At 39.5% G+C, this 18,369-nt stretch overlaps 2 protein-coding genes across 3 annotated transcripts in view; one reads left to right on the top strand and one right to left on the bottom strand.

Annotated features, from left to right (window-relative positions):
* TDRD7 (tudor domain containing 7) overlaps positions 1-18,369 on the bottom strand; it is a 100,544-nt gene that overhangs the window by 67,563 nt on the left and 14,612 nt on the right. Inside the window, exons 2-4 of one of the 2 annotated variants that reach the window (XM_055578588.1) lie at positions 6,454-6,666; positions 3,561-3,702; positions 2,426-2,639 (exon numbers count right to left, since the gene is read on the bottom strand). In XM_055578588.1, coding sequence (XP_055434563.1) covers positions 2,426-2,639; positions 3,561-3,702; positions 6,454-6,660 — 563 coding nt within the window. In that variant the 5' untranslated portion in view covers positions 6,661-6,666. The remainder of the gene's footprint in view (positions 1-2,425; positions 2,640-3,560; positions 3,703-6,453; positions 6,667-18,369) is intronic. The other variant, XM_055578589.1, reaches the window with a different exon arrangement.
* Positions 17,210-17,833, top strand: LOC129650282 (ataxin-3-like). Its single transcript, XM_055578590.1, has one exon. The coding sequence runs from the start codon at positions 17,463-17,465 to the stop codon at positions 17,799-17,801; it is 339 nt and encodes a 112-aa protein (XP_055434565.1). The 5' UTR covers positions 17,210-17,462; the 3' UTR covers positions 17,802-17,833.

Below are 18,369 nucleotides of genomic sequence, written 5' to 3'. Positions count from 1 at the left end.
AATAGAAGGAATATGCAGAAAAGTAGGGGCTTCCCTTGTGGCTCCATGGTAAAAGAATCTGCCTGCCAAAGCAAAAGACACAGATTTCCTTCTCTGTTCTGGGAAGATTCCACATGCCGTGGAACAACTAAGCCCATGTGCCACAACTACTGAATCTGTGCTCTAGTGCCCATGAGCAGCAACTACTGAGTCCATGTACTGCAACTAAGGAAGCCTGTAAGTCCTAGAGCCCATGCTCCACAACAAGAGAAGTTTCTACAATGAAAAGCCCGCAAACCACAACTAGAGAGTAGCCCCTGTTCTCTGCAGCTAGAGAAAAAGCCTGCACAGCAATGAAGACCCTGCACAGCCAAAAACAAACAAACAAATAAAATTATTTTTTAAAATATACAGAAAAGTAAGATACAGTAGACTTGAAAAGCACCATGAATATTTGGTTCTTTTTTGTATGTTCTCTTTCTTTGGTGACTTTTCTATTTTTTTTTCCAGAAAGATTTGCAATTGCAAATTAAAGCATTTTTACAACCGCTGCTTTAAAATCATTGTCAGATAATTCCATCATCTGATTCAAGATAATGTTCATGTCTGTTGATTGTTTTTTTCTCATTCAAGTTGTCATTTCCCTGGTTCTTTGTATAATGATTGATTTTTTTCATTGTAACCTGGATATCTGAACACATATTAGGAGACTCTGGATCCTATTTAAATGTCTGATTTTAGCAGGTAGTTATTCTGTTTAGGTTCATCATATACCTCCTGGCCCAATTTTGTAGGCTGTGGTTCCAATAATAATTTAGTTTTCAGAGCCCTTATGGTACTATTCTGGTCTGGTACACTCACCTGTTGCTGATGGAGCTCCTGTTTACTGCTGGAGCTCCTGTTTGATTTCTGTAGGTGCTGCCCATAGCAGCGGAATACACTTCTCTAGGCCTAGTGCTGCTAGGTGGGAGGGTGGGAAAATGATATGCAGCAGGTCAGACAGCACTAACTTGGGCCCTCTGTAAGGGCTGCTTGGTGTGGCAAGGTCCTCTACTCAATCACTGCTGGTGCTACCTGCAGGAATGGAAGGCTTTTATCTAGGCCACACAGTGCCACTAGATGAGAAGTAGGATACCAGACCATGGGGTAGAGAGTGCTCCTCTGGGCCCACAATCCAGGATGCCTGGTTTTGCTGTCATCTTATAAATTCAATTCAAAATCTTGAAATTTAGGCCTAGAACCAGCAGAGACAATGGTACCTCAGTCACCAAAGTCACCAACTGTGCTTTGGGTCAAGATTCAAGTCAATTTTCTAGACTTTATAACAAAATTTATAATAACTAATCATAAACACATTAAATATGTACCATTATGAAAAATATTTAAAGGTTGCTTTATTAAAAAATAGTAAAATATAAAAAACTAGTACCCTTTTGCCTACTTAAAAATATTCTTTCTTTCTAAATATTCTAGTGTGGGGGAGAGCACTTAGGGCGAGGGGAACTATCTTTTATACAAAATGGAATCTTTGAGCATTGATTTAAAGGAAAATGATACAAAAAAATTTGTTTTGTATAGGTACAAATAAGATGGAAGAATGTGACACTGACTCATCTACACCAGGAGATGGCAAGCTTTTGATGTGACGGGTCTAACAGTATATATTTTAGGCTTTGCAGGCCATACTGTCTATGCACAACTACTCAACTCTGCAGTTGTATAAAAGCAACCACAGAGAATATATAAACAAAGGAATGTAGCTGTGTTCCAATAAAATTTTATTTATAAAAACAGTCAATGGGCCAGATTTGGTCCATATATTGTAGTTTGCTCACCTGAATTACCTCATGAAACCACAAAATTCAGAGCCAGAAAAGAACTTTGAGATCACCGAGTTAACATTTTTATTGGGCAAATGAGGATACCACAGCCCCAGCAGATGAAATAATTTCAGTTATTTCACCTGGCCAATGAATGGCAGCATCCAAACAAAAACTTTAAGGATGTGGTATTATTTCCAGTTCAGTATTGTGATGCATGGATGTGTAATGTTACTGTATTATGGATATGATTATTGGAACACAGTAGAGCATACAAATCAATGAGATTTTATTTAAAACTTACAAAATTAATTGGAAGAAAGATCTTCAGCCAAACTAAGTTATGCTGAAGTAGTATCTCAGAACAATTTGTGAGATCTTCTAAAGTGAACGTTACAAGCAGAGACTACTAATGACGCACAACAAATACAAAATGGAGATATTCAGAAAATGATGTTTAGGCAGCCAGGAAAAGTGGAGTAACTAGTAATGATGCATTTCTCTACTCATCTCTGTGTACATTACACAAAACAAAGTATTTCCTTCTTCACCTGAACATGCATGTTTAAGACTTATTATCCTAGGTTCACCACCCTTCTCCATTTAGCTAGACAAAGCCCAAATACCTGTTGTTGGTAGACATGGTCACATGACTCTGCACTGGAACATCTTTGAATACTTCATTTCCAATAGCTGTTTGTAATGTGTAAGGCAGCACTTCAGCATCAGATTTAACTCCAAGAGAGATTCCTTTGTTTCTTAATAGTGTTGAATTAGGTTTTTTGCTGACAGAAAAATCTGAAGAAAATCCTGGTTGTCTGAGGGTTGCTTTTGGTTTTCCTATGAAGTTAGGCATACATAATGGAATCAATTAGCTTTCCAAAACCCTGATTTCATAATGTCACTCCCTTGCCCAGATGTTTTCTGTTGGTCTCTATGCTCAGAACAGTTTGTAAGAATATGAGGAGGTGGCCATTAGAGGGTCGGTCAGCAGGGGAAGAGCAGATTGGTGTGTATTTAGCAGATGAGCTTCTCAAAATGTGGCTTCATCTGCTAGGCAAGCTTGTTACTTTTCCTCCACTCACCAACTAATTTGGTGGCAGTCACCTCACATTCTTACAAATGCAGCACACTCAGCGGTATCTTAGTCCTCCCATTGCTTCTCCACCAATTTGAATTCTTCCAATGGTTAGGGGTCTGGTTCAAGTCTCCCCCTTGCCATGAAGCTCTCCACTGCCATTCTCACAAGGATTGCGCTTTTGCCTAAAATGCTCATTGTGGTATTCAGCATCTACTCTTTTATACTATCATTAAACTATTTCTTGAGAATTTAATTTTAGAAATGATTATTTTATAAGCTCCTTGAGATAAATGATCAGTAAATACAGGCTGAGTTGCCTATATCTTTATGTACTATATAATTCATGTTTTTCTGAAAATAGAGGATTTATAGTAAAAGATATGATTTCCTAAGTAAGACATTAACTCAGTTGGTTTATCCAACATTCTACATGAGGCTTTCCCCTCAAATAAAGAGTAAAACCACAATTTGCCATAGGAAGTTATGCTGAGTTACTTCACTTAATAAGTCATGCTTATCATGTTCACTTAAATTCAAATGGAAGTACTAGCTTCAGGATTTTTCCCTTGACATATGAATGTTAACCAACATACGTGTTTATCATAAATACAAGCAATATTTTCATATGACGATGTATTCATAAACAGGCTTTACAATTTTGGCATGTGAAAAGATCTTACCTTCTAGAAAAAATGGCATGGTTTTCTTTACTCTCATCTGACAATTAACTTGCCGACCAGTTTTCCTTTTAGAACTCCTCTGTCGAGCCACAAGCTGAGCAATTCTTGCAGTTTCTGTGCAGGCCATGGCATAGCAGGTTATCTAATTATGAGAGGTAAGGGAGAGGGGAAATATTTCTCAGATTCACTGGTAACCAGAGGCTGACTTTTCAAAGTGTATCTTTGTGAGTTTACATGTCCCAAATCAAGCTGTATGCAAATATTCATGTCTCTTTCTTTCATAATGTTAGAGCTAAATTATATTTTCTGCAAGAGAAACCAAGCATAGTCCAGCACACTGAATAATCATTTTTCCTTAAACTGAAAAGTTCACTTATTTCTTAAACATGTTTTTATTAAGCATCAAAAATGTGCTAGGTATATAGGCTTAACAAATGAACCAAAAGAAACCTGTGATTTGTATATATTATCTCATATACTCTGTGAGATTTATGTTATTCCCATTTTATACATGGGAAAACAGGATCAGGAAAGTTAAGCAAACTTCTCAAGCCATGCAGCGAGGCTATCTCTCTGAATTCAAAGTACATACTTGTAACTGCTATTTGTACTACCTCCAAGACACCACTAAATTCTAGTCTTGCCAATGAAATGGATTACCTGAGTGACTTAGGGCCAATCAGTTTACTTCAAAAACCCCAGTACTATCAGTTACAAAACACAGAATAGCTTAGATCTGAGGTTTTCAAACTGTTCAGTGGAGTCATAGGATTCCATGAAGGTGCCTCAGGGGTGTGAGGGCAAGACAGGGCAAGCAAAGGCCCTGGAGCCTCTGGCATCTACTTAAAATACAGTAGCTCAGCTTTTTATATTAAAAAAAGAGATAGGATATACAGGATATTTGAAAAAGGATTTGAAAACAGAATGTAGACTGCTAAGTTTAGATGATCTCTAGAGCCCCATCTATTGGGGCTTTAATTTTAAATTGAAATTAAGACAGGAAAGCAATGAGGCTTTACACCACAGCCAAAACATGCTCGTAATCTTTGGTCCAGTATTTCTATTCCTGAAAATATAAGAATACAATTCAAAAGAAGAAAAATTACCTACCCAAATATGTGCATTAGGGGTTATTTTAATAGTCAAAACCTGGAAACATTAAAAATGTCCCAAAAAGAAGAATAAAGAGTTGAGTAATTTATAGCACAGTAACTACATGAAACACTATTAAATTACTAATTCATTCAGACATTTGATCATTTATACATTCAACACATATTTATTAAGCACCAAAAGTCAGGGCCAACAAAATAAAACAAAACAAAAAACCAATCCCTTATCCATAAGAAACTTATGAAGGAAAGAGAGGCAAAGAGACTAAACAGAAAACATTATGTCAAGCATTGTACTGAATGTATTATAAGAGGCCAAGCAGACAGAAAGGAGGGCTTAATCTTTCTGGGAGAACCAGGGACATTGAAGAAAGTTTTACTATTAATGTAATATTTGATTAATTTATACCTTTTCCTTATATAAACTGTATTACAGATTAGGTAAACCTTTGCTGTGTGCTGTGCTGTGTTTGGTCACTTCAGTCATGTCCAACTCTTTGTGACTCCATGGGCTGTAGCCTCCCAAGCTCCTCGGTCCATGGGATTCTCCAGGAAACAATACTAGGGTGGGTTGCTGTGCCTTCCTCCAGGGGATTTCCCCCCAACCCAGGGATCGAATCCAGGTCTCCTGCATTGCAGGTGGATTCTTTACTGTCTGAGCCACCAAGGAAGGCTGCTCTCCTAACCCCGGGCCCCTTTTCTCCTCTACCCAATGCCTCTCTGACCCACCCCCTCACCAGAGGAACAACTATTCTAATTTTTTGTGAGAAATACCCCAGACCTGTCCTACATATTTACATATGAAACATACCCCCAAAATATACTGATTTTGGTGGGGTGGACACCTTTCTGTCTTGGGTGGTAGTTTGTCCAATCTTTCATACTGTATATTGGGCAGACAACAAGAAGCAAAACTACTGAGTCATAGGGGATATGTAATAAAAAAATTTACTTGCTACCACTCATTTGCCCATGTTACATATAAAACATGATTCCAGAGGAACTAGAAGATTTAAAATTGTAGGATAATCACTATTACTAAAGTAAAGGTGAGAACAGGCTAGGGACAGAAGAGACTAAAGACAGGGAGAACAGTAGGGAAAGCCCTGTAATAACCAAAAGTGCTGAATGATCAAGTAGAGGCTTGACTAGGATCAAGACAGTAGGAACAGATAGGGGTCAGGTCAGATGATCAGAGTTTTAAAGTATCTATTGAATTCAGTAATCAGGAGGTCACTAGTAACCTAGGCCAAACAGCTGTGGCAGGCCTATAATGAGTGGTATGATATTTAGGCAGTTAAGGTCTCTAATACAGTTATTTTGTGTGGACACTGAGACTGAGTAAACTTGAAATTTTTTAACTTAATATGGTTAAAATCCTATTTTTATAACAAAGAATTTGAGGGTAAAACAAAAGACATGAGAATCTAGGCTGTGCTTTGGATGCAATTCTCTATCACTACTAACCTTGGCTTCCCTGATAGCTCAGTTGGTAAAGAATTCGCCTGCAATGCAGGAGGTCCCGGTTCAATTTCTGGGTTGGGAAGATCTGCTGGTGAAGGGATAGGCTACCCACTCCAGTATTCTGGCCTGGAGAATTCTATGGACTGTATAGTCCATGGGGATCGCAAAGAGTTGGACACGAGTCTTTCACTTCACTTCACTTCTTCACTAATCTTGGCTAGTGCTTTTCACTTTGACTTCCATCCTATGAGACTGGAAGTACCAGACAGGCAATTAAGAATTGGCTTGCCTCTTTTGAAACACAGTTACCTTCTTACCTCTCCAGACCTACTAGTCTCTATCCTGACAACTGCTGGCACACTTCTCAGATAGGCTTCTAGTGTAGGATAGCCCAATTGCTTGAAAGGGATCCAGTCTCCAGTTAGGGATCTGTACTCTCCTTGGAGCCGGGATAATGCTATTCCATTCTTATGAGACTGCAGAACAGCCCGTAGCATTTTTGAAACCAGATCTGCTTCCAGCATCTTCACCTATAAGAACATGGTAAAAGGTTACTATAATGATGCATTAGGCTGTGATTTCAAATATATTTTCAGAGTTTTCACTTGTTTGTATATTTCATAAACTGCTACTGAATACTTTATGTGCTATTACAATACAGGGAAATAACTGTTATGGTAGAGAAAAGCATGGAATACTATGAGAAAACAAGGGAAGTCAGAAAGGCATAAAGACTAGCCTGGGGAAAGGAAGATATCAGGGAATGTCTCCCAGATGAGAGGAGGTCTGATGGAGTTCTAAAGGACAAGGTGCAATCAGCCAGGCAAGGAAGAAAAGGATGTGTGGAGGTTGGGGTCAGGGATGGGGAAAGGTATCACCCCCAAGTAGAGGGAAGAGAAAATTTAAAAGGCACAGAGGTGAGAGAAGTACATGGTTGGTTCTGAGAACTCTAGGCAGTTGAGTGGTGGGACATGAATGAATAAAGACTCTAAGCTAAGGATTGAAAGATGGAAATGCGAGAAGTGAGAAGAGGCAGACCCAGAAGAGACTACTTACTATATTATGCTAGTATGTTTGCATTTTTGCCAAAATTAACGTGAGACCCTTGGAGGGATTTTAAATAGCAGAATAAAATGATCAACTCTGCATTTTAAGATCACTCTTTAGTATCAAGGAAAATAAACTAGAAGGAGAAAGATATATGAGTTGTAAGAATTGAAGATATGGAAGATCTGAAAATAGGGCCTTGGAATGCTGATACAAAAAATCAGTATCAGAGCTAATCAGGAAGTGGGATTAACAGGAATTGATTAACTGAATTATAAGGGAAGCCTCCAAATTTCTAGCTTAGAAGCATGGTGGATAGTAATGGGAAGAGACAAGTCTGCAGGAGAGGAAGGGAGTGAAATCATTTTGGACATATAGAAGTTGGGATGCCTTTAGGGCAGCCATGTAGTTATATCCACTAGGAACTCAGGTTATAAGTCTGAGCTGCTTATAGATTTGTTGGTCTTCAGCATATATGTGATATTTGGTGTTCAAGGAGTCAAAAATAAGGTTAAGGATGGACTCCTGTGGAAGGCTGTCATTTAAGAGATGGGCAGAGAAGTAAGTATCCATAAAAGGCCTTGAGAGGGGGCAGTCCCAAGATGGCAGAGGAAGAGGATGGGGAGACTACTTTCTCCCCCACAAATTCATCAAAAGATCACCTGAATGCTGAGCAACTTCTACAAAACAAGTTCTGAACGCTGGTGGAGGACACCAGGCACCCAGAAAGGCAGCCCATTCTCTTTGAAAGGAGGTAGGACAAAATATAAAAGATAAAAAGAGAGACAAAAGAGTTAGGGACCGAGACCTGTCCTGGGGAGAGAGTCGTGAAGGAGAGAAGTTTCCAAACAGCAGGAAACCAGCAGGTCTGTGGGGAGTTTTGGAATCTCAGAGGGTAACAAAACTGGGAGGGGGGAAAAAAAAAAAAACCCACAGAATACATACCTAACCATAACTCCCAGTGGAGAAGTAGCCCAGATGCTCACGTCTGTGCTGGACAGGGAGGCATGGGCTGCATGCTTAGGGTAAAGATGGCCTGAATGCCCTGAGGACAATCTGAAGGAGCTAACCTGAGATAGCAACTCAAACTGTGGGATAGCCAGAGAGAGAGACAAAAACAGAACTTTCCCATGAAAGGCTCTAACCTAAGCCGCAGCTTGGCCTTGTCACAGAACAAAGGATTGAGCCAACACCAAAGGAGAGCTAGCCGGCTGCGTACAGGCCCCACCCCACCACCAGAGGCAGAGAGGCAGGTGTGTGACAGCCAGAGCTGGAAGACAAGGGACAATCTCGGCCCTAGAGACCAGCATCCTCCACCGAACTGTGAGCAGGCTCCCAGCTGCTAACCACATCTTCCTGGGATCCTAAACAGTTGACATCTGCCAGGAGAGTTGCAGCCTGAGATCGGCTCCCCAGAGGAGACACATAGCACACCTGAGACAATGTTCTCGCGGCTCACCTGGGAAACTGAGCAGTCAACCGAGCGGCCAGGACCAGGGTGGTGATTAAGACACACGGCCCACCTAGGACAGTGCACTCACCAAGCACCTGGTCACCTGAGCTGCTCGGACCTGGAAAGGGCACAAAACGCACGCCCAACCAAGTCTGTGCCCTTGCGGAGTACCCGAGAACCTGAACCTGAGCAGCTTACACCTGGGAAGTGCACGAAATGCAGGGCCCGCTTTGGACAGTACCCTGCAGAGCAACCTGGGACCTGAGCAGTGTAGACCCAGAAAGCACACGCCGCCCTGAGCTGGGGCAAACCCAGTGTGGTCCATACACTGCGGGCACTCCCCACACACACCACTGATATCTGTTTGCAGTGTTCCTCCCTCCCCACAACACAACTGAACAAGTGAGCCTAAGTAAGTGACCACCTTCACCCCCTTGTGTCAGGGGGGAAATGAGACACTGAAGAGACCTGCAAGCAGAGGAAGCCAAAATAAACGAAGAAGATGGAAAAGCTCTCGGAGTGACAGGTGCAACAGATTAAAACCCTGTAGTTAACACTGACTAAGCACTGGAAGAGGCCTATAGATCTTGAGAAGAAGTACAAGCTGGAACAAGGAACTATCTGAAACTGAACTGACCCCACACTGCCCACAACAGCTCCAGAGAAATTCCTAGATATATTTTTACTATTATCATTTTTTAATATTTTTAAGTTCTTTATTACTCCTTTTATTTTCATTTTTATAACCTACTATTACCTTGCAAAAAAAAAAGACCCTGTTTTTAAAACAAATTTCATATATATTTTTTATAATTTTTGATTTTGTTTTGTATTTCTAATATTGTATTTTTGAGAGTCTAACCTCTACTCTAGATTTTTAAACTTTGCTTTTTTGTATTTGTTATCAATTTTGTACCTTTAAGAATCTAATGTTCAGTATCTATTTTCACTTAGGGGTGTGATTACTCACTAGATTGCTCTTTCCCCTTTTGACTCTCCATTTTCTTCCCCAGGACACCTCTATCTCCTCCCTCCTCTCTGGGTGTACCAGGCTGTGGAGAACACGGAGGGAAATGATTACTGACTAGATTGGTCTCTCCCCTTCTGACTCTCCCTCTTCTCCTCCTGGTTACGCTACCTCTCTCCTCCCTCGTCTCTTCTCCATGAAACTCTGTGAACCTCTTTGGGTGTCCCTTACTGTGGAGAATTTTTTCACCGTTAACCTAGATGTTTTCTCATCTGTGCTGTATGGATGGACAAGTCTTGGGGTTCCTGTAAGAGTAAGACCAAAAGCCAGAGGCGGGAGGCTTAAATCCAAAACTTGAGAACACCAGAGAACTCCTCATTCCAGAGAACATTAATAGACAAGAGTTTATCCAAAAGCCTTCCTACCTACACTGAAACCAAGCTCCACCCAAGAGCCAACAAATTCCAGAGCAAGACATACCACGCAAATTCTCCAGCAATGCAGGAACTCAAGCCTGAGAGTTAAAATACAGGCTTCCCAAAGCCATGCTAAACCCACAGACACCCAAAAACTTATTACTGGACACTTCATTGCACTTCAGAGAAAAGAGATCCAGTTCCACCCACCAGAAAACAGACGCAAGCTCCCCTAACCAGGAAACCTTGACAAGCCATTAGTCCAACCCCACCCACAGGGAGCAAGCTCCATAATAAAGAGGAACCACAAACTTCCAGCCTACAGATATGCCACCCCAAACACAGCAATTTAAACAAAATGAAAAGGCAGAGAAATGCTCAGTAGGTAAGGGAACATGATAAATGCCCACCAAACCAAACAAAAGAGGAAGAGATAGGGAGTCTACCTGACAAAGAATTCACAATAACGATAGTAAAGATGATCCCAAATCTTGAAAAGAAAATGGAGTTACAGATAAATAGACTAGAGACAAAGACTGAGAAGATGCAAGAAATGTTTAACAAGGACCAGAAGAAATTATTGCCAAATTCAGACTTAAACTGAAGAAAGTAGGGAAAACCACTAGACCATTCAGGTATGACCTGAATCAAATTCCTTATGATTATACAGTGGAATTGAGAAATAGATTTAAGGGACTAGATCTGATAAGAGTGCCTGATGAACTATGGACGGATGTTCATGACACTGTACAGGAGACAGGGATCAAGACCATCCCCATGGAAAAGAAATGCAAAAAAGCAAAATGGCTGTTTGAGGAGGCCTTACAAATAGCTGTGAAAAGAAGAGAAGTGAAAAGCAAAGGAGAAAAGGAAAGATATAAACATCTGAATGCAGAGTTCCAAAGAAGAGCAAGGAGAGATAAGAAAGCCTTCCTCAGCGATCAATGCAAAGAAATAGAGGAAAACAACAGAATGGGAAAGACTAGAGATCTCTTCAAGAAAATTAGAGATACCAAGGCAACATTTCATGCAAAGATGGGCTTGATAAAGGACAGAAATGGTATGGACCTAACAGAAGCAGAAGATATGAAGAAGAGGTGGCAAAAATACACAGAAGAACTGTACAAAAAAGATCTTCATGACCCAGATAATCACGATGGTGTGATCATTCACCTAGAGCCAGACAACCTGGAATGTGAAGTCAAGTGGGCCTTAGAAAGCATCACTACGAACAAAGCTAGTGGAGGTGATGGAATTCCAGCTATGTCAAATCCTGAAAGATGATGCTGTGAAAGCGCTGCACTCAATATGCCAGCAAATTTGGAAAACTCAGCAGTGGCCACAGGACTGGAAAAGGTCAGTTTTCATTCCAATCCCAAAGAAAGGCAATGCCAAAGAATGCTCAAACTACTGCACAATTGCACTCATCTCACATGCTAGTGAAGTAATGCTCAAAATTCTCCAAGCCAGGCTTCAGCAATACATGAACTGTGAACTTCTGGATGTTCAAGCTGGTTTTAGAAAAGGCAGAGGAACCAGAGATCAAATTGCCAACATCTGCTGGATCATGGAAAAAGCAAGAGAGTTCCAGAAAAACATCTCTTTCTGCCTTATTGACTATGCCAAAGCCTTTGACTGTGTGGATCACAATAAACTGGAAAATTCTTCAAGAGATGGGCATACCAGACCACCTGACCTGCCTCTTGAGAAACCTGTATGCAGGTCAGGAAGCAACAGTTAGAACTGGACATGAAACAACAGACTGGTTCCAAATAGGAAAAGGAGTATGTCAAGGCTGTATATTGTCACCCTGCTTATTTAACTTATATGCAGAGTACATCATGAGAAACGCTGGGCTGGAAGAAGCACAAGCTGGAATCAAGATTGCTGGGAGAAATATCATTAACCTCAGATATGCAACACCACCCTTATGGCAGAAAGTGAAGAGGAACTAAAGACCCTCTTGATGAAAGTGAAAAAGGAGAGTGAAAAAGTTGGCTTAAAGCTCAACATTCAGAGAACTAAGATCATGGCATCTGGTCCCTTCACTTCATGGGAAATAGATGGGGAAACAATGGAAACAGTGACAGACTTTATTTTTGGGGGCTCCAAAATCACTGCAGATGGTGATTGCAGCCATGAAATTAAAAGACGCTTACTCCTTGGAAGGAAAGTTATGACCAACCTAGATAGCATATTGAAAAGCAGATATATTACTTTGCCAACAAAGGTCCGTCTAGTCAAGGCTATGGTTTTTCCAGTGGTCATGTATGGATGTGAGAGCTGGACTGTGAAGAAAGCTGAGTGCCGAAGAATTGATGCTTTTGAACTGTGGTGTTGGAGAAGACTCTTGAGAGTCCCTTGGACTGCAAGGAGATCCAACCAGTCCATCCTAAAGGAGATCAGTCCTGGGTGTTCATTGGAAGGACTGATGCTAAAGCTGAAACTCCAATACTCTGGCCACCTCATGCGAAGAGCTGACTCACTGGAAAAGACTCTGATGCTGGGAGGGATTGGGGGCAGGAGGAGAAGGGGACAACAGAGGATGAGATGGCTGGATGGCATCACCAACTCAATGGACATGAATTGAGTGAACTCTGGGAGTTGGTGATGGACAAAGAGGCATGGCGTGCTGTGATTCATGGGGTCGCAAAGAGTAGGACATGACTGAGCGACTGAACTGAACTGAGAAGAAATAAAAAAGTCAATCAATAATGAATAATGCAATAACTGATCAAAAGTACTCTGGAGGGAACCAACAGGTGAATAACTTAGGTAAAAGATAGGATAAGTGAGGTGGAAGACAGAACGGTGGAAATGAATGAAGCAGAGAGGAAAAAAGAATTAAAAGAAATGCGGACAACCTCAGAGAGCTCTGGGACAATGTTAAATGCCCTAACATTTGAATCATAGGAGTCCCAGAAGAAGAAGACAAAAAGAAAGGGCATAAGGAAATACTTGAGATAACAGCTGAAAACTTCCCTAAAATGGGGAAGGAAATAGCCACCTAAGTCCAAGATACCCAGAGAGTCCCAAACAGTATAAACCCAAGGCAAAATACTCCAAGATACATATTAATCAAATTAATGAAGGTCAAACACAAAAAGCAAATATTAAAAGCAGCAAGGGAAAAGCAACAAATAACACACAAGGGGATCTCCATAAGGATAACAGCTGCTCTTTCAATAGAAACTCTTCAGGCCAGAAGGGAATGGCAGGACATACTTAAAGTGATGAAAGAGAAAACCTACAACCCAGATTACTATACCCAGCAAGGATCTCATTCAAATATTAAGGAGAAATCAAAAGCTTTACAGACAAGCAAAAGCTGAGAGAATTCTGCACCACCAAACCAGCTCTTCAACAAATGCTAAAGGATCTTCTCTAAACAGGAAACACAAAAAAGGTTTATAAACTTGAACCCAAAACAACAAAGTAAGTGGGAACAGGATCATACTTAACAATAATTACCTTAAATGTAAATGGGTTGAATGCCATAACCAGAGGACAAAGGCTTTCTGAATGGATAAAAAAACAAGACCCCTATATATGCTGTCTACAAGAGACCCACCTCAAACCAAGGGACACATACAGACTGAAAGTGAAGGGCTGGAAAAAGATATTTCATGCAAATGGGGACCAAAAGAAAGCCGGAGTAGCAATACTCATATCAGATAAAATAGACTTTGAAATAAAGGCCATGAAAAGAGACAAAGAAGGACACTACATAATGATCAAAGGATCAATACAAGAAGAAGATATAACAATTATAAATATACATGCACCCAACATAGGAGCAACACAACATGTAAGGCACATACTGACAAGTATGAAAGAGGAAATTAACAGAAACACAATAATAGTGGGAGACTTTAATACCCTACTCACACCTATGGATAGATCAACCAAACAGAAAATAAGCAAGGAAACACAAACTTTAAATGATACAATGGAGTTAGACCTAATTGATATCTACAGGACATTTCACCCCAAAACAATGAATTTCACCTTTTTCTCAGGTGCACACAGAACATTCTCCAGGATAGATCACATCCTGGGCCATAACTCTAGCCTTGGTAAATTCAAAAAAACTAAAATAATTTCAAGCATCTTTTCTGATCACAATGTGGTAAGATTAGATATCAACTACAGGAAAAAAAGCTATTAAAAATACAAACACATGGAGGCTAAACAGCACACTTCTGAATAACCAACAAATCACAGAATAAAAAAAGAAATCAAAACATGCATAGAAACAAATGAAAATGAAAACACAACAATACAAAACCTATGGGATTCAGTAAAAGCAGTGCTAAGGGGAAGGTTCATAGCAATATAAGCTTACCTCAAGAATAAGAGAAAAATCAAATAAATAACCTAACTTTATACATAAAGCAACTAGAAAAAGAAGAAATGAAGAACCCCAGGGTTAGTAGAAGGAAAGAAATGATAAAAATTAGGGCAGAAATAAATGAAGAAGAAACAAAGGAAACTACAGCAAAAATCAACAAAACTAAAAGCTGGTTCTTTGAGAAGATAAATAAAATAGACAAACTACTAGCCAGACTCATCAAGAAACAAAGGGAGAAGAATCAAATCAACAAAATTTGAAATGAAAATGCAGAAATCACAACAGACAACATAGAAATACAAAGGATTATAAGAGACTACTATCAGCAACTATATGATAATAAAATGGACAACTTGGAAGAAACAGACAAATTGTTAGAAAAGCATAATCTTCCAAAACTGAACCAGGAAGAAACAGAAAATCTTAACAGACCTATCACAAGCATGGAAACCGAAACTGTAATCAAAAATATTCCAACAAACAAAAGCCCAGGACCAGATGGCTTCACAGGTGAATTCCACCAAAAATTTAGAGAAGAGCTAACAAGTATCCTACTCAAACTCTTCCAGAAAATTGCAGAGGAAGGTAAACCGCAAAACTCATTCTATGAGGCCACCATCACCTTAATACCAAAACCAGACAAAGATGCCACACAAAAAGAAAACTACAGGCCAACACCACTGATGAACACAGATGCAAAAATCCTCAACAAAATTCTAGCAAACAGAATCCAACAACATTTTAAAAAGATCATACATCATGACCAAGTGGGCTTTATACCAGGGATGCAAGGATTCTTCAATATTCACAAGTCAATCAATGCGATACACCACATTAACAAATTAAAAGATAAAAACCATATGATTATCTAAATAGATGCAGAGAAAGCCTTTGACAAAATTCAATATCCATTTATGATAAAAAAAAACCCTCTAGAAAGCAGACATAGAAGGAACATACATCAACATAATAAAAGCCATATATGATAAACCCACAGCAAACATTATCCTCAATGGTGAAAAATTGAAAGCATTTCCGCTAAAGTCAGGAACAAGACAAGAGTGCCCACTCTCACCACTACTATTCAACACACTTTGAAGAGTAGTTTGGAAGTTCTGGCCACAGCAATCAGAGCAGAAAAAGAAATAAAAGGAATCCAGATTGGAAAAGAAGAAGTAAAACTCTCACTGTTTGTAGATGACATAATCCTCTACATAGAAAACCCTAAAGACTCCACCAGAAAATTACTAGAGCTAATCAATGAATAAAGTTGCAGGATATAAAATTAACATACAGAAATCCCTTGCATTCCTATACACTAACCATGAGAAAACAGAAAGAGAAATTAAGGAAACAATTCCATTCACTGTTGTGACGAAAAGAATAAAATACCTAGGAATAAATCTACCTAAAGAAACAAAAGACCTATATATAGAAAACTAAAAAACACTGATGAAAGAAATAAAAAATGACACAAATAGATGGAGAAATATACCATGTTCATGGATCAGAATAATCAATATAGTGAAAATGAGTATACTACCCAAAGCAATCTATAGATTCAATGCAATCCCAATCAAGCTACCAATGGTGTTTTTCAGAGAACTAGAACAAATAATTTCAAAATTTGTATGGAAATACAAAAAACCTCAAATAGCCAAAGCAATCTTGAGAAAGAAGAATGGAACTGGAGGAATCAACCTGGCTGATTTCAGACTATACTACAAAACTACAGTCATCAAGACAGTATGGTAGTGGCACAAAGACAGAAATATAGATCAATGGAAAAAAATAGAAAGCCCAGAGATAAATCCACGCACCTATGGAACCTTATCTTTGACAAAGGAGGCAAGAATATACAATGGAGAAAAGGCAATTTCTTTAACAAGTGGTGCTGGGAAAACTGGTCAACCACCTGTAAAAGAATGAAACTAGAACACTTACTAACATTGTACACAAAAATAAACTCAAAATGGATTAAAGATCTAAATGTAAGATCAGAAACTACAACCAGAGGAAAGCATAGGCAAAACACTCTCTGACATAAATCACAGTAGGATCCTCTATGACCCACCTCCCAGAGTAATGGAAATAAAAGCAAAGATAAACAAATGGGACCTAATTAAACTTAAAAGCTTTTGTGCAATGAAGGAAATTCTAAGCAAGGTGAAAAGACAGCCTTCGGAATTGGAGAAAATAATAGCAAACAAAGCAATTGACAAAAGAATTCATCTCAAAAATATGCAAGCAGCTCATGCAGCTCAATACCAGAAAAATAAATGACCCAATCAAAAAATGGACCAAAGAACTAAACAGATATTTCTCCAAAGAAAATATACAGAAATTCAAATAAAAAATTTCTCTGATTGGTTCTCTGGTGGTTTGGCGCGGGGGCCGTTGGCTCCAGACAAATAAACATGGAGTCCATCTTCCATGAAAAACAAGAAGGCTCACTTTGTGCTCAACATTGCTTGAATAACCTACTGCAAGGAGAATACTTCATCCCTGTGGAATTATCTTCAATTGCACATCAGCTAGATGAGGAAGAGAGGATGAGAATGGCAGAAGGAGGAGTTACTAGTGAAGACTATCGCACATTTTTGCAGCAGCCTTCTGGAAATATGGACGACAGTGGCTTTTTCTCTATTCAAGTTATAAGCAATGCCTTGAAAGTTTGGGGTTTAGAACTAATCCTGTTTAACAGTCCAGAGTACCAGAGGCTCAGGATTAATCCCATAAATGAAAGATCATTTATATGCAACTATAAAGAACACTGGTTTACAGTTAGAAAATTAGGAAAACAGTGGTTCAACTTGAATTCTCTTTTTTTTTTTTTTATTTTATTTTATTTTTAAACTTTACATAATTGTATTAGTTTTGCCAAATATCCAAATGAATCCGCCACAGGTACACATGTGTTCCCCATCCTGAACCCTCCTCCCTCCTCCCTCCCCATTCCACCCTCGACGGGTCCAGAATTAATATAAGACACATACCTTGCACTTTTCTTGGCTCAGTTACAACAGGAAGGTTACTCTATATTTGTTGTTAAGGGTGATCTGCCAGATTGCAAAGCTAACCAACTTCTACAGATGATCAGGGTTCAACAGATGCATCAACCAAAACTTATTGGAGAAGAATTAGCACAACTTAAAGAACAGAGAGTCCAGAAAACAGATCTAGAACGCGTCTTAGAAGTAAATGATGGGACAGGAATGTTAGACGAGGATGAGGAGGAATTGCAGAGGGCTCTGGCACTAAGTCGCCTAGAAACTGACATGGAAGATGAAGAAGCCGATCTCCGCAGGGCCATTCAGCTCAGTATGCAAGGTACTTCCAGAAATAAATATCAAGATATCCCACAGACATCGGGTTCACATCCTACTTCAGAAGAGCTACGGAAGAGAAGAGAAGCCTACTTTGAAAAGTAAAGGAGTTGGTACCATATTAAAACTGCAGAGAAATTCAAATCAAAACCACAATGAGGTACCATCTCATGCTGGTCAGAATGGCTGCTATCAAAAAGTCTACAAACAATAAATGCTGGAGAGGGTGTGGAGAAAAAGGAACCCTCTTACACTGCTGGTGGGAATGCAAACTAGTACAGCCACTATGGAGAACAGTGTGAAAATTCCTTAAAAAACTGTAAATAGAACTGCCATATGACCCAGCAATCCCACTGCTGGGCATACACACCAAGGAAACCAGAATTTGAAGAGATACGTGTACCCCAATGTTCATCACAGCACTGTTTACAATAGCTAGGACATGGAAGCAACCTAGATGTCCATCGGCAGATGAATGGATAAGAAAGCTGTAGTACATATACACAATGGAATATTACTCAGCTATTAAAAAGAACGCATTTGAATCAGTTCTAATGAGGTGGATGAAACTGGAGCATATTATAACAGAGTGAAGCAAGTCAGAAAGAAAAACACCAATACAGTAAATTAACGCATATATATGGAATTTAGAAAGATGGTAATGATGACCCTA

Source organism: Bubalus kerabau, chromosome 4 (genome assembly GCF_029407905.1).
Source record: "Bubalus kerabau isolate K-KA32 ecotype Philippines breed swamp buffalo chromosome 4, PCC_UOA_SB_1v2, whole genome shotgun sequence".
Taxonomy (NCBI): domain Eukaryota; kingdom Metazoa; phylum Chordata; class Mammalia; order Artiodactyla; family Bovidae; genus Bubalus; species Bubalus kerabau.
The sequence above is the reverse complement of the archived record's forward strand: the minus strand, read 5'-3'. Positions and strand labels throughout refer to the sequence as shown.

What these genes read in the sequence shown, in the direction of transcription:
- LOC129650282 (XM_055578590.1), top strand. Translation starts at nt 17,463, where the DNA reads ATGATCAGGGTTCAACAGATGCATCAACCAAAACTTATTGGAGAAGAA.